The sequence below is a fragment of the Armigeres subalbatus genome, chromosome 1 (assembly GCF_024139115.2).
Source record: "Armigeres subalbatus isolate Guangzhou_Male chromosome 1, GZ_Asu_2, whole genome shotgun sequence".
Lineage (NCBI taxonomy): Eukaryota > Metazoa > Arthropoda > Insecta > Diptera > Culicidae > Armigeres > Armigeres subalbatus.
Window position 1 is genome coordinate 97,470,492 of NC_085139.1, and position 27,617 is coordinate 97,498,108.

Genomic DNA, 27,617 nt, shown 5'->3' on the forward strand with positions numbered 1-27,617 from the left:
CAGAAGAGTTCTTCAGAACTCCCAGAAGAAATCGTAAGAACACCCAAAAAGCTTCTCCAAAACTCCCAGAAGGATTCTCCAGAAATCTTCACAACTCTCAGTACTCAAAAAAAACCTCCACAACTTCCAGAATGATTCTCCTGAACGCCAAGAACGGTAGTTATGTTGGCCTAACGATTTTTGTACCGGGGATCCCGAAATTAGACACCTCTAATTTGTCCTTTAAAAAAACTAATTTGTTTCTATATGAAAATCAACGAGAAAGTTTTGTTGGACCTTCTCCAAAAACGTCATAAGTGAAGTGATTTAATTTGAAAAAGTGAACGTGTTCGGAAGGTAAATTTAATCTATTCTGAGGTACAATGACTAAACTCCTCCGCGTGGCTAACTTAAGCGTTCAAATCTTATATGACGATTTTAACGTCGTGGCTTGGGCAATGTTGCTCCATATATAACGTATGTAACCTGGAGTCGCTTTTCACGCAGATGTATTTCATCTACGGTCCACTTCAATTTGTACAACTTTTTCAACACCACCTGATTTTTCTTCGATTTTTTGTGATTTTTTCTCCGTGGTGTCAATTTTATGTTGCATTGCACTATGGTCCAGGATACAGTTTTACGAGGAAAGATGCATTTTACGCCAAAACTATAGTTTTTAGAAAAAACTGTTGTTCTACAAAATTTTTGGAAATAGTAAGCTTATCATTATGGTGCTATCAAAAAAAAGAGTGGCCTGTCATATAAAAAAAAAAAAATTTTTTTTTTAATTTCTCGGAATACTGACATGTTATGTTCAACAAAGTTTTAGCGCAGCTTATTCCAATAAATTTGGCTAAAAAGACTCTGTAGCTCTGATTTAGAGCAATTTTACCTAAAGTGTTTTTGATCTACTTTTTTGTTTTAGATTTCTCGAAAAAGTCGTCTTCTGGTGACTTTTAGAGCTCAAAAAAATGCGACTTTTGATGGGTAAATATGCTTAACATCTTTTTCCGATCAAAATTTATAATCGTTTTTCTGTCAAAATTACATTTTTCTCATAAGTTGATATCTTTGGTTAGGGCAGACCAAAAAATAATGTTTACACGGCATTTGAAAGAGCATTTCATAGTCTGTATTATGTCAAAAAAATTGGAGATATGTTATTTTTTTTATCTGAAGTATTAGCTATTTTACTGAAGTCATGTTTTTTCAAGTAAATTGATATAACTCGACTACGGAAAAAGATACAGACGATATTATGCGTTTTGAAAAGCTTCAAAAGTCTTCAAAGAGTGACATTCGTGAAAAATAAAAAATGAAATGAGCAGATCTTAAATATTGTTTTTGAGGGACACCCTAATCCTGGTAAGTAAAATTGCTCTAAACAAGTGAGCTTAAGAGCAACATGAAAAATTTATATAGTAAAGTTGATTGGAAAAAGCTGCGCTACAATTTTATAGAACATTTATGTCAATATTCCGCAAAATAAAAAAAAATAAAATTTCACATTTTTTTAAAATGGTCCACCCTATTTTTCGATAACTCCATAATAAGGGCCCAAGTATCCAGAACAACTTTTTAGAACAATTTTTCTCCTAAAAGTATACTTAAGGCCAAAAATACATCTTTTTTCGGCACGAAGTAGCCCGAAGACGACTTTTTCGAGAAATCTTAAACAAAAAAAGTAGATCAAAAATACAAAAATACTTTTTTGAGGTACACCCTAATTCAATTAGGTAAAACTGCTCTAAATCAGCCAACTTAAGAGCTAAAGAAAAAGCGTTAATCTGTATGCTGGACCATAGTGCATTGATTCCAAAGACACAAAGCAAAACAAGCAAAAATAATATAAGAATTTGATGATGGGGCTAATATTGAATGTATTTCCCATATTACGTGTGAAGCCCCAGCCAGTTTGAGGATAATGTAATGCTAGAGGTCGTTGGTAATACACTTCAGTATACTATGCGATTGGAATAGTGGAGAGCTACCTCAATTCTAGGATGCCACATTTTGGTCTCATAAGGACTAATTGATTATAGAGTCATCTTTCAGGATTGGATAAACCCCATTTTTTTTTAATTCAAGCTTTCATACAGAAACTCAGGCCTAGTGAGAAAATATCAAAGCGGAGTTTTGCAATTGAGAAGTATGAATTATGGGCCTTTTGGGGTTTCTTCAGCTAAGCGGGAAGATGCGTTGCTATAAAGCAAGATCATGCTAAAAACAAAAGACCGGATCACCGTCTTCGACCAGAGGTCACACATCTAGCATTAGACAATGAAAAGGACAGTTTTCTCCTTACGGAGGCGGCACTCGAACCCACACTCCATAACACACAAAATGTTCCCAGGCGAGCCCTTACCAATTTTTGAGTCAACAAGCGGGTTTGATAATTTAAAAAAATCTACCCAGATCCTTTCGAATGTATATACACATCGGAAATTAAAAGAAAAGCACTATTTACTGATCGCATTTCATCCCCTGAACGCACTTTCACACCAACTCTTTCTATATTCTAAACTTACTTTCAATGAATCCGATGAAAAAGAATTCATTTCGTCGAGATGCATCACAATTGTCGCCATGTTGTCCTAAAAAAATTTTAGTGCAATTTACCCATGTTTTAAGTTTGATTGACTAAGATTGCTCTTCACAGTCGCACTACACTAGATGAGGTTAAAAAAGCTGTTAAAGAGCTGAAAAACAATAAGGCTGCGGGGAAGGACCAGCTCCCGGCTGAACTTCTCAAACATGGCAATGAGCAGCTTTATGAAGTTCTGCACCATATTACGTCGAAATATGGGAAGACGAGGAAATGCCTGCTAGCTGGTTGGAAGAAAGGGCAAATGTCGGCAAAACGGATCAAATGTTCACCCTGAGACACATACTTGATAAATTCCGGGAGTACAACTTGCAGACATATCATCTGTTTATTGATTTCAATTAACGATTCAGTGAAACGGAATGAATTATGGCAAATTATGCTTGAACATGGTTTTCCGGCGAAACTGATACGGCTGATTCGTATAACGTTGGACGGATCGAAATCAAGTGTAAGGGTTGCGGATGAAATATCGACATCATTTGTTACCTTCGATGGATTAAAGCAGGGTGATGCACTCTTGAATCTACTGTTCAATATAGCGCTCGAGGAAGCGATTAGGAGAGCTGGTGTGCAAAGAAGCGGTACCATATCACAAAATCGCATATGCTCCTGGGATCGGCGGACGATATCGATATTATCGGGATTGATCGCCGTGCCGTGGAAGAGGCTTTTGTGCCTTTTAAGAGGGAGACAGCGAGGATTGGACTCACGATCAATTCCAACAAAACGAAGTATATGGTCGCTGGTGCTGGATGGTGAAAAATTTGAAGTGGTAGAAGAATTTGTGTATCTTGGAACATTAGTGACGTGCGATAATGATATTACCCGCGAGGTGAAAAGGTGTATTGCAGCTGCAAATAGGGCTTATTACGGACTTCGTTACCAGCCTAAGACCCGTAGTCTGCAAACGAAAACAAAACTCGCGCTGTATACTACTCTGATTCTTCCGGTGGCTTTATACGGTCTTGAAACATGGACGTTAAAGTAGGCTGATCGGAGAGCTTTCGGAGTGTTTGAGCGTAAGGTGCTGCGGACAATACTTGGCGGCAAACAGAAGAACGGTATCTTGCGGCGCCGCATGAATCACGAATTGTATCAGGTGTATAAGGGGCTGGATATTATTAAGCTTAACCAACACGGCAGACTACGGTGGGCTGGTCACGTTGTTCGTATGCCGGAAGAACGTGAAGCGAAGATAATATTTAGTAGAGAACCCGGAAGATGCCGCAGGCTTCGTGGAAAGCCGCGTACACGATGGATGTTTGCAGTTGTAGAGGACCTGAGGGCGCTCAATGTTCAGGACGACTGGAAGCGATTGGCCCAGGATCGAGTCCAGTGGAGAAGGATACTCCATTCGGAGTAGGTTCATCGAAGAGCTGTAGCTCGTCAAGTATCAAGTAAGTATCTTGGCAGCCATATGGTGTCAGACGGTGGTACAAAGATCGTCATAGATGCACGGATCAAGAAGGCAAGGGTCAGGCACCTCGGAATCCAAAACTGAATGCACTCGAGTATTCAAGAGCACACCACTCAAAAAGGAAGAAACGCACAATTGTCATTTTCGTAACATGTGCTGTGGATATGCACAGTCAATATATATATTACGTACGGCCGAGTTACCGCATAATATGCAATTAATTGTCATTCTTGTTAATTTACGCATGCTGCGACCCAGCAAAGCTGGAATTATAAAAATGACAGTTGTCTGTTGCTTCCGTATCGAGTGTTGTGCCCTTAAAAACGATAGTGAATTAAGTTTTGAAATCGGGAGGCTTGTCCTTAAGGTCACTCCTGCCGGAATCCAAGTTCCAAAAGGATCGCGTTTTCGGGGGCACACCACTCAATTCAGAGGCGGCGCACAGCTGTCATTTTTGTTGATTTAGCTTTGCTGCGTCGCAGCATGCGTGAAATAATAAAAATAACAGTTGTGCGTTGCTTCCGTATAAAGTGGTAAGCCCCCGAAAACGCGAGCACTTTGAAACTTGGATTCCGTCAGGAGTGACCTTAAGAGTCATTTGGAAAACTGACAGAAGAGTCAACGCTCCAAAGTCCATATTTTCAATTCCAACGGGAAATCTGTGCTGCTACACGCTAAAGCCACATGGTGTACATCAACGGAGAATACTCAACGGCTGCAGGTGCTCACTACTCTTAAACCTATTCACGTGACTTTGACGAAACAGTTTCCGTGCACAAAGAAGAACAAGTTGAAAATTTTCGTTTCATTCAATATTTATCGGCCCATACATCAAATATTTTGATTATTTACTTCAACTTACTTATTCCATGTCCGAATAATTCGATCAAAATTAAATTACCTGTAAATAAGAAGAAATACAGAAAAATTAAATGACAGCATTTTGATTCATATACAAGGCAAACAAATTTGATTATCTTGAAAAATGTCTGATACGACTAAATTTAAGTGTAGCCTTGTAGGTAAAAGCCCACAAATATTTAATTTGTTTGATAACTGATTCTATAGTTTTTAAATAATATATTATGAAACTGATAGTTGGTAAACGTGATTCTGTCTTCTTTATAAAAAAAACTCTCTGCTAAGCGTAAAACACTTATGACAATCTAAATGTGCGAAAAACATACATTCCTTTTTGCTTCTTCAGTAAACAGAATGCTTCCCACAAGTAACTGATCCAAATAGAATTGTTTGCATTGACTCTACCAAAATTTGTATACCTACTTAAGAGAAGCATTCAGTGCCTCTGCGGCTGCAAACCCAAACCAATGGTCATCAATATCGTTCCATATCCAATGGAATTCCAATCCACGTGAGTCGATTCAATACACTCTTGGAATGCAATAACTGCATTCTGGACATCAAGCAACCATCCGAATGTAGGAAGGATTTCAATGCGGGCTTACTCTTGGTTCGATCGAATAAGGAAGTAAACTATCACGCGCCGTGCTTCAATTACGTCATTCCTTCGTGTAGGGAAGGAGGGCAATATGCCCTACCTAAGCATACACTGCTTTTATGCCTTAGCTATAACCATTTTCATAGGTGTTTCTACCTCACGCAACAGTTAAACAATATTGCTAACTGATGCCATATTAAAATTAGAAAACACCTGAATCATATTCATAACATTCAAATTTAAAAAAGTGGTGATATTTCGTTGCCGGAAAACTCATGAAGCAAAACGCCTTTTAGCCGGAAGCTCTTAGGAACAACGTACCACGCGTCGACACATCAGCATTCTGGTATGGACAGTGCGTGGAGATGCGAGTACATTGTAGGATAGTTCCGCTAAGTCGTTTTGCCTCGCCGAAATGTTAGATGTTTCATCAAAATGTGCAAAATTTCAGTTTTTCTACATTCCTATCTATTATTTTGACACTTTTTCGCCTAACATACATAATTTCACGTCAAGTTTTATTAAGGCTATCTCAAACATAGTAAATATAAGTGAATACCCGAAAGTCATTTTGCCCCGGGGGGGCGTTTTGGGGCCTCTTCCCTATGCATCTTGAGCGAAGAAAAACCGATTGTCACGTTTGTGTGGGGTGACCATCTAATTTGATTCATTCGATGTTTGTTAGAAATCTTTTCATTGGTTTCCAACGCAACTTCAAATCATGTTGTGCCAAGAATGTATTCGGGGATAATTGTATTTTATCACGGAATCAAAGATCACGAAAAACAAGTCAAACTCGCTAAAAAGGGATGATTCCATAAAAGTTAAAAATTTTCAATCATAACTTCGGCAAGTCAAAAGCACATTGGTTCAGTTGAGAAATGTTGACTGTCAAACGATTCTACAACATTTGTTGACCTCGAGTCAATTTAAAATTGTATGAATACGATCATGTGATCATGGCTTTACAAATTAAAATGAAGATATGGAAAATAACGATTTTATTTACAGTCATTAACCATCAAAAATTGGTCTCTACAATGGTCAGTGAAAATTAGTTGGCCACCCCCAACGTTTCTGCGTGACTTGCTCGCCACTTTGATACCATTCCACAAATAATTGGTTCTGCTATATGCATAGTGTCCACACAGCATCCGTGCATGAAAAGTAGTGGTAGGTAATTGCTTTGGAATCCTTTTCCCCATTGATAGCAGAAGAAAACCCATCGAAAGAGATTCGGCGGAGACCGTCCGTCCTTCCGTCGCATTCGCATCGGACCCAGTTTCCCGCGTTGAAGGCTCGCTATTTGCAAGGAAAGGCAGCGTTTGGTGCCTCGGTGTCATCGTCGAAAGGAAATTTCCCATGCGTTGCTCGTCGTACGACGACGAAGACGTGGCGACGCCGACGGCGGCGTGGCCAGAACGGCTCCTTTGAAATGTGTAGCAAAAGAGTTGATGGAAATTTTATGCAAATCAGGACCAAAGGGTATTTAATCAATCGATGATATAAGATGAAGCTTTCGTAGAGATCACAATTTAGCATTGGTTGCTCGGCATTGCAGACGTTTGCTGTGTAACATAGACCGTTCGATTATGTTTTTACATAATCAATAAAGTTTGTGATAGGTATTTGGAACAAATGGCTATCTTCTTATATGAAGAACCGATCCTTATCACTACGACTTCAATAACTTAGTTGTATTTTATTGAAGCAGTTTAAGTATACGTTTTATTTGTTGTTTTCTCAAATGATGGATGGACATTGAATTAAGTAAAGAAAGAAGAAGAAATAATTATTAGTTTCGGTTTAATTAAGTTTCTTGAAGCATTGTAGCTTAGTATAGTATGGTACGATCATGGAATCGCAGCTGTATCAACGGGTTTTTATGTAACCTTTCACTTGTAACCTAATGGCTTGTTATGATTCGGAAATGTTTTTTTCTTTCTTTTATCGTTGTTCATTATCTATTGAGAGCGATTTATGCAAACCCTGCTTACAACTCTTTTGAAGCTTCTTGTCATCAATTTGTACTCATTATTAATCAAGTGGGGTGATGATTCACAGTTGAGATGCTTCAATTCAATATTTCAAATTCCGTAAAATAATAACAAGCTCATATGCAAACAAATGATGTTTATTATTATTCCGCCCATTGAACGGTTCACAATGACTCCCATTGAAGTGTGTTATCGAAAATGTAAATTTTTCTTAGTACTTTGCATTCTCTGAATATGTACTGTTTATGTGTAAGATGCAAACCATATTCCTATAATAACATCATGGAACAGGGAGGGCTCACCGAAGAGCAGTAACTTTGCTATCCATGCAGCAGCGCATACTTGCAGTGCGTATGTTCGTAAATTTTCTCCGCCCTGCGAAATCTGCATACCGCCCGATACCGAACCGGCACACAGGAAGAGGCAGTAAATCTAAACTCTTTCGACGACTCTGACGATGATGGCGGGATACTTTGTTGCATTAAATGTGCATGTGCCAGCAGTTTCAAAAGCAGCGTGGCAAAATGCCCGGCAGTGGAAATGCGTGGAACCAGTCAGTGCTGCGGAGTCGCGCAGCAAAGCGGATAGGTACGGCTCAACGATGAAGTCATGTGTGTGACACTCCAGCTGCTTCTTATGGGGTTCGCAGTGTTCCTGGCAGCTGGATGGAAGGTATAGGACCTACCTATCGCTATGAGCGTGAGTTCAGCGGGAAAAAAAACGGGATCCAAAAGCGGACGGCTGGTGGAGTAGTGCGAAAAGAGTCCTCCTCCCGTTGGCTGGTAGTCGTCATCATAGTGGTCGTTTTCGTCGTACCCGTTTGGAAATGTAGGTCATGAGATGAATAATTCATATTTTAATCGAGCTATAAAACGGTTTCTTCACAACTTTTTTTAATGTTTGGGAGGATAACATTTTTCAGATCATGAAGCGAAGTTCTATGCATTTGGAGCAACAAATGGAAGTTCCCATAATCTAGAGTTACGACAACCAAGAATGTTCCTATCCATTTTTTTTTAGAAAAATTATATCTCAATTAAAAAAGATATTGATTTGGGACTAATCGCTATCTCTTAGATGGAAGCAATGCACTCTCCAATAGTCGACCTGGCCACGTCCTTGCGAATGCTGAGGAAGGGGAAGGATGGTTAGTTGGACACCTACTTAAGAAAGATGCAGAGAACTCTACGACCTCTCATAGGTACCACGGGAGGTTTTTGGATCTTTAGTGTTGATGGTTTAACAGTAGGAATCGTTCTGGTAGAACGTGAAACACAGAAAGAACTAAGATAGTAATACAAAGTAGGAAAGGGACGAGCTTGGAATTGAACCCACGACCTCCTGCTTATAAAGCAGAAGCGGTAGCCACTAGACCACCGAGCTCGTCTACCCCTGGGTTAGGTCAAATAATCAGAAATTAATAAATTGAATTTTTAGCTAAAAGCTTACCAAAAAACAAACTAGACGGTCTGCTATTTGGATTTGGTAATCCCCACAACATTCTTTTAGAATTTTAGAAATTGTTGTTTGTTGACGAAGCCCCATGTACTTCAGTCGGAGCCAAAGGAACCATTGTGGTAGCAGGGATACATGGTTCACCTGCTGATTTCCTTTCGGTCATTCTTCCTGATGGATAAGCTGCCAACCATTTCGACACTTTGTTGACCGAATCCGCAACGGATTCTATAATACTACCGCGTTCGGAAAGCTGCAAGAGAATTTCGTTTTCATCAAGAGAGCAGCCACAGGTTCTCAACACACAGCAGATAGCGGCGCGGCAGGTTGTGCGAAAGGATCTGCCCATGTTCAACGGAAGTCCAACAGATTAGCCGATGTATACCGCAGGTTGTCAACACGCTTCGGATCCTCTACGGGCGCCCTGAGCTGCTAATTAAGTCTCTTCACGAACGGATAAGCAGAACTCCGGCCCCTAGACAAGATAGACCTGAAACCATTTTTGAGTATGTACTGGCAGTCCAAAATTTCGTCGACCACCTGTAAGCAGCCCATCAACAGGAACATCTTTCAAACCCGATGCTAATGGAAGAGCTGGTGGAGAAGTCACCCGTTTCCATGCAAATGGATTGGGCGGTATTCAAAGGAACGCAACCGCGAGCTACTGTTGTAACATTCGGCGAGTTTATGTCGAAGCTCGTAAGCGCGGCTAGTGAAGTAGGTTTCGAGCTACCTAGGCTTCTAAAAAGCCAGAACAACGGGAAACAACAGCGTTCAGCGACAACGCAGGAGAGAGCGCGAATCCAGACGCATCCCACTAAGGAGCATCCTCGTGTCCAGTCAACGAGTGCAAACACACGGAAATTTCCGAAACCTTGTGCTGTTTTCGATTGTTTGTTTGTTTTGTTTCGTTTGATCTGGGGTGACATTGCGCATCTCGAATCGAATCACTCGATTCGTTTCGAAAAAAATTGCGGCATTATGCATTTCGTTCGACTTCATTCAGTCGCAGTACAAGATTTCGAATGGTGTTGTACTAGTTCAATCGAGTATGTTCTGTCAAACGGAATGTAAACAGAGAGAATAAGAGATAGCTGTCTCCGTGTTTAGTATGCCGCCTGCAGGAGAGACAACCTTCAGCGCATGGCGAATGTGAGTAAACAGAGAGAATAAGAGTAATTTCATCTGCGTGTAGTATGTTGCCTGTTGGAAAAGCATCCCTCATGGCATGAATTGACAGTTAATTTATAAACAAGCAAATTGTGCTCAATGACTTTAAAAAGCAATATTATTTATTGAGCAGTTGCAACCGATTAAAACATTATGCCGATACGACATGTTTTGTAAATTGAGATATCGCTACGACACAAATTATAAGTTTTATGTTCATTCGAATTTATGTCACAGATCCAATTTTGCGCTAAATAATTTAAAGCTAAAGAAGGATTCGATAATAAATTACTTTGATGTTTCTATGTGTTTTAATTAAATGCACTTGAGTCATCTCATGCGCGTTTTTTTATTTAGCTCATTTATTTTTACGTAGATTTTGGAATAAACACGTTTTTACGCAGATTTTCCTCATGGATTTTTCACGCGGTTTATCGAAATCGTCAAGAAATACGTGAAAACTTCGAAAAATCGATTTTAGTTGAAGTCGTTTTTACGCGGATTTCGGGATAATTAGAGATTGCATATTGTCAGGGAACTGTAAAAGTAGGTATACTTATGACATTGTTTTCCTCAAGAAACAATAATAAAACATTTATAACAAATAATAACAAATTATAATTCAAAACTTTCAGAAAGAAATGACTCTCGAACAACATTCGAAAGCTAAAAAGGTGACGAGTGTTTTTCATTCGACTTGAGTCGTTTTTCAGTGTGCTATCGAGCATACATAATGCCAAAACATCTCGTTATTCTTGTACCTCCTCGATCATACTCGAACGCTGAGTCGTTTTCGAGATCGAATCGAAACCCGTAATGCCAAACATGTTCGACTCGATAGAATTACGTTCGAATCGAGATGCACAATGCCACCCCTGTTTCGGCATAGAGTAGCTGAATGTTCGAAGTTTAAGCGGCAGAGTGTAGATGAGCGTTGGAAGACAATACAATGCAAAGATTGAGACCGCATCATGCTTTCGTGCTGTGCGGTTCTTTGCGGAAGGAAGTTTTAATACTACCTGAAGCTATTTTAATTTCAACGGTGCTTCTTAGCGCTATTTGTACCCACTGATCCGTTACGATCTTTGCAAGGACCCGTGCCTTCGTTTTACATTGGACCCGTTTGCGGAAGTAAAAATCCGGCAAGCGGTGGTAATCCTGCAGGGACACCGTTCTGGGAAAAACCTCTTAGAAGGTCACGTCTCCACGCTCAGCAATGAGTATTAATAAAAACAAGAAGAAGGGTGAGTCTCTGAATTCTGCACTTCCTTCTAAGATACAAGGTTTCAAGACCGTCCTGCCAAAGCGTGAATAAAATAGAAGGAAGCTGGAGACTTCGGATATTCCTTCTAACTCTAATATCGGAAATAATTCTTCTTTTATCGAACTAAGCAATCAGTTTGATTTGATTAATGATGAAATTGAGCAAATCGAATATACCTCTAGCCCAGGTGATTCGATTCATGCGAAAAAGCAAAGGATTCCGCCAATTGTGGTATCTGTTGCCGAGTTTTCTGGCTTCCGGAATGAGATTTTGAGTAACCTTCAGGGGATCAAGGTTTCATTTCAGATTGCTAGGAAGGGTGACTGCCGCGTTTTACCGGGATCCTTTGACGATCGCAAACGTCTTCTTCAGTATTTAACTGAGAAGCGCCATAAATTCTTCACATACGACGACAAAACTGAGCGATTGTTCAAAGTCGTCTTGAAAGGTCTCCCCAGTGATGACAAATCACTGGATGAGAATTTCTCAATTACTTGGATTTCCACCAGTCCAAGTAATTAAGTTGAAAAAGAAATCCCATTCTGGTACTTCCCAGAGGGGCATTTCTCAAGAATTTTATTTAGTTCATTTTAACAAAAGTGAACTAAATAATATGAAAAGTTGGAAAAAGGCCTATATTATGTCCCATGTCCGTGTTACATGGGAACATTTCCGCAGGCCTGGGGAAATTTCCAAACCCCACCCAGTGCCGTAAGTGCCAAAAGTGGGGTCATGGAACCAAACATTGTCACATGGATGCTAAATGCATGATTTGTGGTGGAACCTCTCACGCCAAGGACGCATGTCCTGTGAGAGAAGATTCCAATAAATTTAAATGTGCAAATTGTGGGGCAATCATAAATCCAATTTCTGGAATGCCCTTCTCGCAAAAAGTTTTGAATTCCCGTGCAAAATTGATGACAGGAAATTCCAATCGGATCCCAGATTCGACGGGTAGAAATTTTTCAAGTCGAGCAATTCATACCCACCACAATTCACAAACAAATTTTGCCGCTCGTCAACGGGTAGCAAGCACTTCAGTAAATTCCAATTTTTCGAATGTACCTACGTATGCAAACATCGCTGCTGGTAGACAAAATTTCTCTTCTCAAACTGAGGTTTATACCCATGTCCCAACGGAAAATAATGGTCAACTGGTTTAACTGCACAATTGCATCACATGATTGATGCAATGTTCAAAGCAAATACCATACCTGAAGCTGTTCAGGTTTGTATAAAGTACACACACAAAATTGTTATCGGACTCCGTTTTAATGGGTCAAAATAATTGTGTGAAAGTTCTAAATTGGAATGCCCGCTCTCTAAAGGGTAAGGAAGATGAATTATTCAACTTCCTAACAGTTCATAATGTGCATATTGCCATTATAACAGAAACGTATTTAAAACCAGGACTCTCCATTAAAAGAGATCCAAATTATTTTATCTACAGAAATGATCGTCTTGACAGCGCCTGTGGTGGGGTCGCCATTGTCATTAATAGACGTATCAAACATAAATTATTTTCTTCGTTTGAAACCAAAGTTTTTGAAACCTTGGGAGTTTCTGTTGAAACAAATTTTGGTCAATTTTCCTTCATTGCAGCCTATTTGCCTTTTCAATGCAATGGGCAGCAAAAAGAATTTGTTGAAAGCTGATCTTCAAATTCTGACTCGCAACAAATCAAAATTCTTCGTAACTGGTGACTTCAATGCCAAACACCGTTCATGGAATAATGCTCAAAGCAATTCCAACGGAAACATTTAATTTGAAGATTGTTCTGCGGGATATTATACTATTCAATATCCCAAATGCCCAACTTGTTTTTCATCCACTCGAAATCCTTCGACAATTGATTTGGTTTTAACGGATTCAAGTCAGCTGTGTGGCCGATTGGTAACTCATGCTGACTTTGACTCTGATCACCTTCCTGTGACATTTGAAATCTCACAAGAAGCCATTTATAATCCAATCAGCTCTACTTTTAATTATCATAGAGCTGATTGGGATTTATATAAAACATATATCGATAGGAATTTTGATGTTAATATTCCTTTGGATACCAAAAGTGATATTGACAATGCGCTCGTATCTTTGACAAATTTAATTGTCGAAGCCAGAGGCATTGCAATTCCGAAATGTGAAATTAAATTCAACTCCATTATTATTGACGATGATCTTCAGCTACTGATCCGTCTTAAAAATGTGAGGCGAAGGCAATACCAAAGAACTCGCGATCCCGCGTTGAAAGTTATTTGGCGAGATTTGCAAAATGAAATTAAAAAACGTTTCGCTATTCTGAGAAATACCAACTTTGAAAATAATGTCTCGAAGTTGGATCCCAGTTCGAAACCCTTTGGAAATTAACGAAAATTCTTAAAAACCTCAAAAGCCAATTCCAGCGCTTAAAGAGGGAAATAAAATTTTATTAACAAATGGCGAAAAGGCTCAAAAACTTGCTCAGCAGTTCGAGAGTGCCCATAATTTTAGTCTAGGTCTCACTAGTCCATAGTCCAATTGAGGATCAGGTTACATGAAGCTTCGAAGACATTCTCAACCAAGATAATGTTTTTGACCCTTCGTTGGGAACTGATTTGGATGAAGTTTAGAAAATTTAAAAATATGAAGGCTCCGGGTGATGATGGTATTTTCTACATACTTATCAAAAACTTCCTGAGAGCTCTTTATCCTTTTTGGTTAATTTATTTAACAAATGTTTTCAATTGGCATACTTCCCAGATAAATGGAAAAATGCCAAAGTTGTTCCAATTTTGAAGCCGGACAAAATCCAGCTGAGGCTTCTAGTTATCGCCCAATCAGTTTGCTTTCTTCAATAAGCAAACTGTTTGAAAAGATTATTTTAAATAGAATGATGGTTCATATTAATGACAATTCTATTTTTGCTGATGAGCAATTTGGTTTTCGCCATGGGCATTCAACCACTCATCAGTTATTAAGAGTTACGAACTTAATTCGGCTCAACAAATCTGAAGGATATTCGACTGGAGTTGCTCTTCTTGATATAGAGAAAGCATTTGACAGTGTTTGGCATGAAGGTTTGATTGTAAAATTGATGAATTTTAATTTTCCTCTGTACATTATTAAACCGATCCAAAATTATTTATCAGATCGCTCACTGCAGGTAAACTATCAGAATTCTAAATCTGATAGATTACCTGTAAGGGCTGGTGTCCCCCAAGGCAACATACTGGGGCCCATTTTGTATAACATTTTTACTTCTGTGTGGTGATCTACCACTACATTGTCCTGTACCAACTACCCGTCGAGGTAGTTTAGGATGATAAAGCAGCTCATCGACGGGTAAATAATTATGAATATTTACCTCTCGATAGTTACCTGACAATGTATATATAGCACGTAATTAGAATTAATAAATTAGAGTTAAGGTAGAGCTTGTTCTTCTCTCCACCGACAATATCACATTCCCTAGGAGCTGGAAATGGCTGAGGCCACTCCAGAGAGGACTCAGCTCGCTTCATCTGACTTACCTGATTTACCACCAGGGTGTCAAAATCTTTGTTTGCAGAGGACACAGGTCTCTCAGCCAAAGGGCGTAGCCTTCGTGTCATTTAAGTAGATTGCAAAAAGTTTGGATATTTTCTCCACTTACTTGCAAAAATGGAAAATTTCCCCGAATGCTTCCAAAACTCAGCTTATAATTTTCCCACATAAGCCGAGAGCTTCTTATTTGAAACCTTCTAGCAGACATATTGTCACTATGAATGGGGTTCCAATTAATTGGTCTAGCGAAGCTAAATATTTAGGACTTCTGCTAGATCAAAAATTAACTTTAAAAATCACATTGAAGGCCTTCAAGCCAAATGTAACAAATATATTAAGTGTCTATATCCACTTATAAACAGAAAATCAAAACTTTGTCTTAAGAACAAACTTTTGATTTACAAACAAATTTTAGACCTGCCATGTTGTATGCTGAGCGATTCCAAGCAACAGCATCAAAATTTAAGAAAATTTTTAATTCATGATTTTCTATTGAGTTGAAACTTTGCACAGTTTTTCAATTTCATCTAAATCGTCATTTTTCGATATCAAATCTTCATATTGAGTCACGACTAACTTTTCAAAAGGGTGTATGTGAAAATGGTTTAAAAATATTTAAAAAGCTGCACAGCAAAAACGGAATGTTCGATTGTTATGATTTTTTCAGCAAAGTTAGACAACTAAATGGTGATTCTTAAGAAAATGTGCACAGAAAAAAAAAATTTTTGCCTTTAAAAATATCATTTTTGTCACAAAACTCAAATATCTCAAAACCCTATCTTTTTCGAACGTAATTTTTTTAGGGAAAACGGTCCATTATATTAGCTATCTACCATAAAAATTTGGTGATGGTAAACTAATAAACAAAAAAGTTATGACATTTCAAACATTTCACAATTTTCACATATAGTAAACAAAAAAAAATTTCCGTGTATTTTTTTTTCAAGAATCGCAGTTTGATGCTGATTTTATTGTTAAGGGCCTTGCGTGAGTTAAACAAGTTGTTTGTATGATATTCCATATTTATGTATTCATCGATATTATGTATATTATATGTATAAATATTATATGTATAAATAAATAAAAATGAATTAATATTATCCTAAGTATTAAATTAAATGTGGCAGTTACACAATGTTGTTATAGAAACTCTAAGAGTTTTGGGTTTGAATTTTGGTATGGGTTATGATATCATGAAAACAGTTTATTAATACTTATTTTTATTTATTTTATTCAAATTCTTTAAAATATCGAACACTTTTGAATTATTATCAGCACAGTTTGATTATAGTTTTGCTTTAATTTTATTTTCCGACAATGGAATGAAACAGTGAAATTTTTGGGTTCCTTGGATCGTTTTCGCGTTATTAAATTGCTCGCTGAGCTCTGAAGCCTTTATTTCGTACTCTTCAGTAGTAGTAAAACAAAATGATAATTTGGTTAAATCTTTTTCTTTTCTGCGATTTGCCCAATCAAAAAGTTCTTTCGCAGTTTTAATTGGATGCTCACGTTCTTTGGCTACACTTGCTCTTGTGGCCATGCGCTTTATTGTTCCTCCAATAGCATCACCAGGACCTTTGCCATGTGATGTAGCAAAAATGCCATTCTGCATCAATTCCGTACATTGATTTAAATTGACATAGGCTCGAAAAATTCTTACGATTTTTGTACTGCGACGCTGCTCCATCAGACATGAAATATATCTTTTTGACTTCTTTATGCTTATCAACGCGTAAAAAGTTAATCATTTTCAATGAACAAGTTTACGGATACTGAATCGTGTCTTAAATCTTCGGAAATTATAATAAAACTAAGTGTTCAATTTGCGTACTTCCATTAAAATAAATAACGAATGGATGAATTGTAGCTTGTTGTACGTTCCAGTGATGGGACTGCACTTCATCTTGCAATACAAAGCTGTAATTTTCAGAAAAATCACAAATGACTAAAAATTCACCATTTTGTAATGTATTTTTCGTATTTTTTAAAAGCTGGATTGTTCTGTTTTAATGAAATCGTGAGGGATTAAACTTTCTAATTTCAAGCAAAAATATGACACAAACTCATCTACAGGTTTTACAATAGTTTCTATGTCACACCTATCCGTGGTCACCCATTGCTCAAATCATAACTGATCAATATATTTTTCTTCAAACTCAGCGAATAAAGTATTTTCCAATGATGAAGAATCTGGACAATCCGAACAAGATCGTAGATAGCAATTTGATGTTGTATTTTCACACAAAAGACTACCAGTTAACATTTTAATATCCTTTGTTAAATTGATTCTTTTCAAACTATGTAAAATAAGATTAATATTCTCATGGGTTGTGCACACACACACATTATGTGTTCCTGAATTGGAAAGAAGCTTACATTGCCTTGGCCGAAGGCTTGCAAATGAGGAAAACCTATTTTAATATTATCGTGAATTTCCTTGAAGCGTGTGTACGCTTCTTTCAAAGTCGTCATCATTAATCGTTTTTGGATTGCTTGACGCTTTCCATCTTTTTACTGATACATAATCTTTTGACCAGGCATAGCTCGACTTACTTCATCATCTTCAAAATATTGAACTACTATTTCTTTTGTCTCATCTGTTAATGCAGTACTAGACCTAGTATTTTTGGTTGAAAGACAGTTATTCTTCAATTGTTTTGCCTCTTTTACTGTATTTCTATTGGTTTTGAACTCATCAATGGCATCCTGAATAGACCACGAACTTGGCAGCATCGACAAAATCAATAATTTTTCTTTCCTTGTCGTGGCTGCATTCGAGAACCTTTCCTTCATATTTATAATTACCTCATCGTAGTCTGTATTTTCCACATCATCAGGTCCTAATTTGAAGAGGTTTCTTCGTACAGCTTCGTTTATTTCACGGTATTTTTTCTCCGGGTAATAAACGTAGTCCATCTTACTCCATTTAATCAGAGTCACTTTTATCCCAGCTATGCCCTCGTTAAAGCGTTCGATGTTGACCTTTTGGATACACTCATCTTCCGATTGATTTGTTGAAACAGATTTCGCTGATGGTACGGTGGCAAGGCTCTCAGCACTTAATACTTCTGGTAATTCCTCAGTTGTTGTCGATACATCTGGCAATTCCTCAGTTGCTGTCGTTTTCGAACTTCCTGCGCTCTGCTCAACCGATGATATACAGATTGCTCTTTTGTCAACGTTTAGACGGCAGGACGTGCAAATGCGTAAATTTGTATTCAATGTGGACATTGGAGCATAACCAGTCGCTTTCAGTTTATCTATGGTGCTTTCGGTGAGATTTCGTAACTCTTTTGAACACTTTTTTCCATCAAACGGCCTACAACAGTTGAGAAAGCGGCTACTCATGTTGTTCGTAATATTTCAATAAACAAAATCACTTTTAAGTTTTTACTGACTAGTTTGGTGTCATTTGTGACTGAAGAAAAAAATTACTATCAGATCTTTAACATCCTTAGTAGTAGTAATTTTTTGCTTTTTCGTGAGCATTGTCATAGTATGTACCTATCATGCATTTGTTGTTGTTGAAGATACCCGTTTCCTCCCGATCATAAAGTCTATTCTCTAAGAGGTATATTTTTGCAGGTAAACTATAGACGTACACGTGTATATAAATCTTTGATTTTGCAGCTTTTGTCTTAAAATAACATTTCTGATATGTTTCTATCAACGTTATTATCAACAGGTTTCAACACTATTAAAAGAATTTTTCGCCAGTCACGTGCAATGAAAATTATGACACTATCAATACTTTTGATCACAACACTGGATCGTGTCTAAGTTTCTTATAGATGCTATGAATAATTAAATCAAAATATCATGAAAACAACTTGTTTAAATCACGTTCCTTAACAATAAAATCTGCATCAAACTGCAATTCTCGAAATAACTTACACAGAAAAAAATTTTTATGTACTAAATGTGAAAATTGTGAAATGTTTGAAATGTCATAACTTTTTGTTTATTAGTTTACCATCACCAAATTTTTATGGTAGATAGCTAATATAATGGACCGTTTTCCTAAAAAATTACGTTCGAAAAAGATAGGGTTTTGAGATATTTGAGTTTTGTGACAAAATGATATTTTTAAAGGCAAAAAAAATTTTTTTTTACTGTGCACATTTTCTTAAGAACCATTTAGTTGTCTAACTTTGCTGAAAAAATCATAACAATCGAACATTCCGTTTCGCTGTGCAGCTTTTTAAATATTTTTGAACCATTTTCACATACACCCTTTTGAAAAGTTAGTCGTGACTCAATATGAAGATTTGATATCGAAAATGACGATTTAGATGAAATTGAAAAACTGTGCAGAGTTTCAAATATTTTCGAAATGGTCGCTCAGGATCGACTGACATGCCCCGTGGAATGCCTCATTAATAATAACTAAAAATATAACATAGCAAATAAGGACGATAGTGTTAAGAAAACACGGAATACATAGTCTAAGAGATGAATGCATGTATTATATAATTAGCAAACAAAATTAGTTGTTTAGTAATAGCAAGATCATCCCACTAGCTACAACCCTGCTATCACTACTCTGCGAAAAATATCGTCTCCGTCCTGATGTTGCTGCACAAGTTCAGACGATCGGTAGCAAGGCATTCCCATTGTTCGTATACACCAATGGATCCAGCAAGGCAACTTCATCATCGCAATATCGACGGAGGCTGTACGCCAACTCGGGTGGTTAGGCAGAGAAGCTCGCCGAACCACGCACTCTCCCTTAAGATCTGCTCATCTCCAGCATCAGCATGCACAGCACGGTCATCATCATCGTCATCAACCACAAAGGAGTGATAAGGACGACTGGTCAACAGATAAGAGCGGGGAGAATCGCTCTCGGGCTTACCGACAAAATCATCGCATCAAGAGCAACGAGGACCAGTCCACCGTCTGCAGTGTGAAACGATGACCAGTCCACTTCAATCCAGCCACCGGGCAGCATGATCGGTTCTTATCATACGTGTTGTATATCATCTATTTGTAATTACTGATGAAGAAATAATATATAAGTTTTATGCATGTTTCGTGTCAAATAACTAATAAAAGTGTCGTGTTTCTACAACCGCCGCGAGTTTCTATGTGGTAACCCGAAATCTCAAAGGATTGGAAATCTTGTCGATCAAGTGCCTGGACCAAATTGGTGCATGAATGCAACGAGCTTGTTGGCTGATGGTTAGAATCCTCCATCGATGTCGGGGATGAAACAACATCTACAATCCACTACTGAGCCCAATCATCGACGGTAATCAACCCAATTCCCCGAACATTTTGGTCCTTCGAACCGGATGAGGACCACCCGGATTTGGGAACTACGGAAGCTCTATTACGGATCGAGGCTACGACACGTTATTAGAACAGTATCAACTAATAAACTTGGCGCCATCACGCCGGAGACAATTGATTCATAGAAGGTGCTGCGCGCACAGGATCCAAAACCGCCATCATACTGGTAAACAATCGGTGGCTTTGTTCCTTTGAAAGGATCTGCTAAAGGATTTGTCTTATCTGGATCGCCATCGCGGATGACCGCCATCGGTTTGGCTTGGACTTCATCGGAATAGAGTTTTGTGCAGGTTAGTGAACCCATTGCTTCGCATATATGTCCAGCCAAGCTAGGCATCTTACAACCTACTAACATCTGTTATCTTGCGTGACCTGGTGACTTGAACGTGAACCAAACGGACGGTTTGGAGTGGATTCGATCGAAAGTGGACATTTTATGGTGATCGAATCCAATTACCCTATCTGACGTCAACATTCGGGAAAAACCATAGGCGTGTACAATTCATGGATCATCGAGTAATTTGAGAAGGCCATGGACTAGCTGTCTAACTGGTGGACATCGGGCATAACTACTGGTGGACAAGTCGACGACTGGCTATCCTGGTTTGGAATAGGATAAACCGAACTGAACATCGATTGGTATACCAAACCGGGAGAACTCGAGCTACTTCTACCCGGTGCAAAGGGTTTCAGCACAGAGAGGAAGCATCGCATCACTTTTGTCCAGGTAAATTAGGAATTTAGTGTACTGCCGAAGCAAGGTCAATGATATTACACCATTTTAATTTGGACAAAACCTCTTCGTTTTACCTCTCTGACCACTGAGCCCTGTTGCCCTTCTGGGCTCCACCATCTTTGAGTTTGGATTGCTATAAGTTGGATTCGATTGTATTCGGGGTGTTTTCTGTGGACATTTGGTGGATTGATCGGTGCTGTAACTGTTTCCTGTGGTGAGTTGCCGCAGTATATGCCTGGCCGAAGCCATCTCTTTTGGATACTACACCAAATTCTCTCCTCTTCGTCCATATCTGGTTCTGTTCGAGTTATGACGATTTGATGTGACATTTTATGTGGAACTGAACGCAAGGCTGTTTGTATGACTGATTGATTGAACTTGGAGCATCACTTCCTGTTTGTCGGGTAAATTAATGCAGTATATGCCTTGCGAAGCTAGGCCTGCACTCTGCCTACTACACAACATTTTCTCTCTTCAACTTTCCTCGTCATACCTGAGTTGTCATTCGTTGGAGTCGACAGTGTGACGTCATCTTGTTGCGGTTGTAGAATTCAGATCTGGAGTATCATTACTCGTTTCTCCGGGTAAATTAAAATAGTATATGCCTGGCGAAGCTAGGCCTCTCGCAGTATACTACACCGTACCTCTCTCTTCCTAATTATCACCATTGTGACGACGGCAACATGGCACCACCCGCTGGAGCATCAGCTTCCAAGGCGCCGTCAATGAGGGCATTGACAGCGCGACTGAAGGCAGCTCAACTGTCCTTCAACGACATTCAGCGGTTCACCGAGGCATTTTCTGATGCGAATACTGTTACAGAGGTGGAAATACGTATTGCAAAACTGGATGAGCTGTGGGAGAGCTACAGTGCTACCATGGTGGAGATCTTCGCTCACGAAGAATACAACGAGGAAAAGACGTCGCTTGAGAAGGAACGTGAGGAATTCAGCGATCGATATTATGAGATCAAGTCCTTCCTAACGGACAAGATCAAATCGTTCCAGAAACCCCAGGTTCTGGAACAGCCGAACTCGAGGTGGAGATGGGGCTTCAGCAATTGTCGATCACGTACGTTTGCCGCAGATCCAGCTGCAGACGTTCAACGGGGACATCGACGAGTGGCTGAGTTTCCGCGACCTATTCACATCGCTCATCCACTGGAAAGTGGATCTACCGGAAGTGGAAAAACTTCATTACTTGAAGGGCTGTCTTCAAGGAGAACCCAAGGCTCTCATTGATCCACTTCCAATCACAAAGGCCAACTATCAAGTGGCGTGGGATTTGCTGTTGAAGCGCTACAATAACAGCAAGCAGCTAAGGAAGCGGCAGGTACAAGCTCTCTTCAAGCTGCCCACACTCTCGAAGGAATCAGGTGCAGACCTGCACACCCTGGTTGAAGGCTTTGAACGAATCGTGCACACACTCGACCAGGTCGTCCAGCCGAACGAGTACAAGGATCTTCTGTTTGTGAACATCCTCACTGCACGATTGGATCCAGTTACGCGTAGGGGGTGGGAAGAGGTCTCATCGGCGAAGCAGCAGGATACATTGGAGGATTTATTCGAGTTTCTGCGGCGTCGAATCCAGGTTTTGGACAGCCTTCCGGCAAAATCTACCGACACTAGGGGTGCCGGTCAAATACAGCAGTACTCGAAGGCGAAGCAATCAACGGTGAAGACCAGCTATAGTTCTACCCAGGCGTCAAGGGGACGCTGCGTTGTTTGTTCATCAGATCATTTTCTGTACCAGTGCAACGAGTTTCATCGAATGACGGTATCGGACAGGGATAGTCTACTTAAAACTCATGGACTTTGTCGGAATTGCTTCAGGACGGGGCACCATGCCAAGGAATGCCAAGCAAAATACTCCTGTAAGAACTGCAAGGGTCGACACCATACCCTAGTATGTTTTAAGCAGGGGAAGGAGAAAGAACCCAAGGTGGCGGCAGTGGCTGGGGGCAACCAGCCATCGGTACCCAATAATCAAAGAGATTCATCCAACACCCAAGTGGCCAACGTGGCAGCCACGGAAACTGTAGTGTCCGCTACAGCTCACCAACATCTCAAACGGGTTCTTTTGGCAACAGCAGTTGTGATGATTGAAGATGACATCGGCAACCGATTTCCTGCTCGTGCATTACTGGACTCCGGATCCGAAAGTAATTTCATTACAGAGCGGCTGAGTCAGCGGTTAAAAGTTCATCGAGATCGAGTGGATATTTCGGTGGCAGGAATTGGTCAGGCGGCGACCAAGGTTCGGCAAAGGATTCAAGCGGTACTTCATTCACGAGTTTCGAATATTCCCGTGAACTAGCCTTGTTGGTTCTTCCAAAGGTCACGGTGAATCTTCCAACAACCACTATCAATACGGCTGCTTGGACACTGCCAAGCGGAATTCAGTTGGCGGATCCTACATTCTTCGAATCTAATGGAGTGGATATTGTACTTGGCATCGAGTACTTCTTCGACTTTTTCGAAACAGGAAAAAGGATTTCTCTGGGGGAACAACTTCCAACCCTCAACCAGTCCGTGTTTGGCTGGGTTATCAGCGGTGGCATTTCGGTTCCAACAAGCTCTCTTCACATTAGCTGCAACGTGTCCGCGTTGGATGGCTTGGATACTTTAATCGCGCGTTTTTGGTCCTGCGAGGCGGTAGAGTCAGGTAAGGCTCATTCACCAGAAGAGAAGCGTTGCGAGGAATGGTTCTCAAATACGGTTCAACAGGATACGCATGGTCGGTACACCGTTGCTCTACCGATGATGAAAGGCGCTGTGTCAAGGTTGGGTGAATCAAGGGACATTGCATTTCGACGACTGCAAGGAACCGAAGAAGGTTGGCCAGGGACTCATCACTTCGAAAACAGTACGTCGCCTTTATGGAAGAATACCTCAATCTCGGACATATGAAGATGCTGGTTGAAGATTCCCAAAGTTCGATTCGAAGATGCTATTTACCCCATCATCCTGTGGTGAAAGAAGCTTCAACAACAACCAAGGTTCGCGTTGTTTTCGATGCATCCTGTAAAACGTCTTCTGGAGTTTCGCTTAATGACGTACTACTGGTGGGGCCAATAGTACAGGATGATCTTCGGTCCATAATTCTTCGATGTCGGACCAAACAGATCATGCTGGTGTCAGATGTGGAGAAAATGTTCCGCCAAGTCATCGTTCGTCCCGAAGACCGCCCTCTACAGTGCATTCTCTGGCGAAATTCACCATCGGAAAGTGTCCTTACGTATGAGCTGAATACGGTAACGTACGGCACAAAACCCGCGCCGTTTTTGGCTACCAGGACGCTTCAACAACTCGCTGTGGATGAGGAAGGGCGTTTTCCTCTTGCAGCACGTGCAACCATGGACGACACCTACATGGATGACGTCATCACCGGTGCGAATGATGTGGAAACAGCAACGCAGATGCAGATTCAACTGAATGCGATGCTGTCAAGAGGAGGTTTTCAACTTCGCAAATGGGCATCCAACTGTCCAGCAACCCTAGCAGGCATTTCCGAAGAAAATCTGGCGTATGGGATCAACTTGGACCCTGATCCAGCAGTAAAAACCTTAGGGCTGGCTTGGATTTCATCTTCGGACATTCTAAGGTTCCAGTTCACCATTATTTCACTGGATGGCATAACAGTTCATACAAAACGCAGTGTGTTGTCAGTGATAGCCACTTTATTCGATCCCTTAGGACTTGTGGGAGCTGTTATTACTATGGCAAAGATATTTATGCAGCTTCTGTGGACCATACGTGACGAGAATGAACAACCAGCCACTATCTCCGATGGTAGGTGAATCCTGGAGAAGGTTCCACGAGCAACTACCCTTTCTCAATCAAGCACGAATCGAAAAATGTGTAATAATTCCAGAAGCGGTTGAATTTGAACTCCATTGTTTCTCCGACGCCTTGGAGAAGGCTTACGGTGCTTGTTTATACGTCCGAAGTACGGATGCACACGGGAAGGTAAACTACTTTCTACCAAATCGAAGGTGGCTCCGTTAAAATGCGACACAATCACTGGGCTGGAACTTTGTGGAGCGGTTTTGGCTGCACAATTGTACGAAAAGATCCGAACGTTTATCCAAACCTCAGCACATGTTCACTTCTGGACGGATTCAACTTGCGTTCTACGATGGTTGCAGGGTTACCCAACAACGTGGACCACGTTTGTCGCTAATCGTACGGCAAAATTCAATCTATTACAGAAGGCTGTCGGTGGAGTCACGTGCCCGGAATCCAAAATCCGGCCGACCTTATTTCCCGAGGCATCGCCCCTCAAGACATCATCGACAACCAATTCTGGTGGCGAGGTCCCACCTGGTTGGAAGAGAGCTCGGACAAATGGCCAAGATCATTAGAACCCCTAACATCTGGAGAGGAAGAGTCCGAAAAACGGCGGACAATTATCGCAACAACTGCTTCCAGTGTCAGCGAGTTTAACCAGGAATACATCAGCAAGTTTTCTTCATACAACGACCTCATACGCCGCACCGCATACTGGTTGCGTCTGATGAAATTGCTCCGAACACCAATAACTAGTCGGAATGATGTGGGATTTCTCACCACGTCAGAATTAAGGGACGCAGAAGGTACGTTGGTTCGTTTGGTGCAGAAGGAAGTGTTCGCCGAGGAATTGAAAGCAATCTCATCGGGAGGCAAGGTTCCAAATAGGTCACAACTACGCTGGTTCAACCCATTCCTTTCCAAAGACCAACTTTTTAAACTAGGAGGACGACTGAAGCACTCTTTAGAGTCAGACGAAGCAAAGCACCCAGTTGTTCTTCCAGCTCGGCATCCGTTCACCCGACTGCTCCTTCAGCATTATCATGAACACCTACTTCACGCGGGGCCGCAACTAATGCTAAGTGTACTTAGACTCCGATTCTGGCCGCTTGGAGGTAGAAGCGTGATCAGAAACATCGTACATAGATGCCAGAAATGCTTTCGATGTAAACCCACTTCAGTGCAACAATTTATGGGAGATTTACCAGCAGCTAGGGTTACCGTATCCCGCCCGTTTTCTGACGCAGGAGTCGACTACTTTGGCCCTGTTTATTTACGCCCAATCCCACGACGTGCTACAGTTAAGGCCTACGTAGCAGTTTTTGTTTGCCTTTGTACGAAGGCAGTTCATCTGGAACTAGTGTCAGATTTATCCACTGACAGGTTCCTGCAGGCGCTTCGCAGATTTGTGGCGAGGAGAGGACTGTGTACTAACATTTACTCCGACAATGGCACTAATTTCGTCGGTGCACGCAACCAGTTGAAGGATCTGCTGAAGCTGCTGAAGAGCAATGATCATAACAGCGCCGTATCCAAGGAGTGTGCCAAGGTTGGAATTCAGTGGCATTTCATACCACCGAGTGCCCCGCACTTCGGTGGTTTATGGGAAGCGGCCGTACGATCAACCAAACACCATTTGCTGCGTGTAATAGGAGAATCACCCGTGTCTCCGGAGGACTTTACCACACTTCTTACCCAGGTCGAAGCTTGCCTCAACTCTCGCCCCCTTACGCCTCTCTCTGACGACCCCAATGACCTCGAACCACTGACGCCCGCCCATTTTCTGATCGGCACATCCCTGCTATCCATTCCGGAGCCCGAATTGGGTTCACTTCCGAACAATCGCCTTAATGCCCTGCAACTCATCCAAAAAAGATTGCAGGATTTCTGGAAGAGATGGCGCAGAGAATATTTATGCCAGCTACAGTCTAGGAATAAAAGATTCAAATCAGGGATTCAAATAGAAGTAGGCAAGCTGGTCGTCATCAAAGACGATAATCAGCCTCCGATGAAGTGGAGAATGGGGCGAATCAGCGATATCCATCCTGGCAGTGACGGAATTGTCCGCGTTGTTACACTTAAAACTGCCAATGGATCATTAATTCGACCTATTGAGAAGCTTTGTTTCCTGCCGCTTCCAGAAGAGGACGACAGGCCAAGTGGAACAACAAACCACCCACAGTAGAATCATCCCTATCCACCATCCCATCCCGGCGAAGAGGATCTGTTTTTTCTCTTTTCAGAAATTTGACAATCTCAGGATGGGTGAGGATGTTTAGTAATAGCAAAATCATCCCACTAGCTACAACCCTGCTATCACTACTCTGCGAAAAATATCGTCTCCGTCCTGATGTTGCTGCACAAGTTCAGACGATCGGTAGCAAGGCATTCCCATTGTTCGTATACACCAATGGATCCAGCAAGGCAACTTCATCATCGCAATATCGACGGAGGCTGTACGCCAACTCGGGTGGTTAGGCAGAGAAGCTCGCCGAACCACGCACTCTCCTTAAGATCTGCTCATCTCCAGCATCAGCATGCACAGCACGGTCATCATCATCGTCATCAACCACAAAGGAGTGATAAGGACGACTGGTCAACAGATAAGAGCGGGTAGAGAAGAGAGAGCGGGCTTACCGACAAAATCATCGCATCAAGAGCAACGAGGACCAGTCCACCGTCTGCAGTGTGAAATGATGACCAGTCCACTTCAATCCAGCCACCGGGTAGCATGATCAGTTCTTATCATACGTGTTGTATATCATCTATTTTGTAATTACTGATGAAGAAATAATATATAAGTTTTATGCATGTTTCGTTTCAATTATGTAATAAAAGTGTCGTGTTTGTACAACCGCCGAAAGTTTCTATGTGGGAACCCGAAATACTCAAGGGATTGGAAATCTCTTCGATCAAGTGCCTGGACCAAA

General features: G+C 40.7%; 2 protein-coding genes across 2 annotated transcripts in view; one reads left to right on the forward strand and one right to left on the reverse strand.

The window, feature by feature from the left end:
* The window catches only part of LOC134203412 (rho GTPase-activating protein 100F), a 230,238-nt gene that overhangs the window by 127,646 nt on the left and 74,975 nt on the right, over positions 1 to 27,617 (reverse strand). The gene's annotated exons all lie outside the window — the stretch shown is intronic.
* On the forward strand, positions 25,736 to 27,162 carry LOC134226611 (uncharacterized). Its single transcript, XM_062707521.1, has one exon. It carries the CDS (start codon positions 25,763 to 25,765, stop codon positions 26,870 to 26,872), a length of 1,110 nt encoding a protein of 369 aa, XP_062563505.1. The 5' UTR covers positions 25,736 to 25,762; the 3' UTR covers positions 26,873 to 27,162.

Excerpts from the sequence above, each read along its gene's own strand:
- LOC134226611 (XM_062707521.1), top strand. The coding sequence starts at position 25,763 with ATGCTAAGTGTACTTAGACTCCGATTCTGGCCGCTTGGAGGTAGAAGC.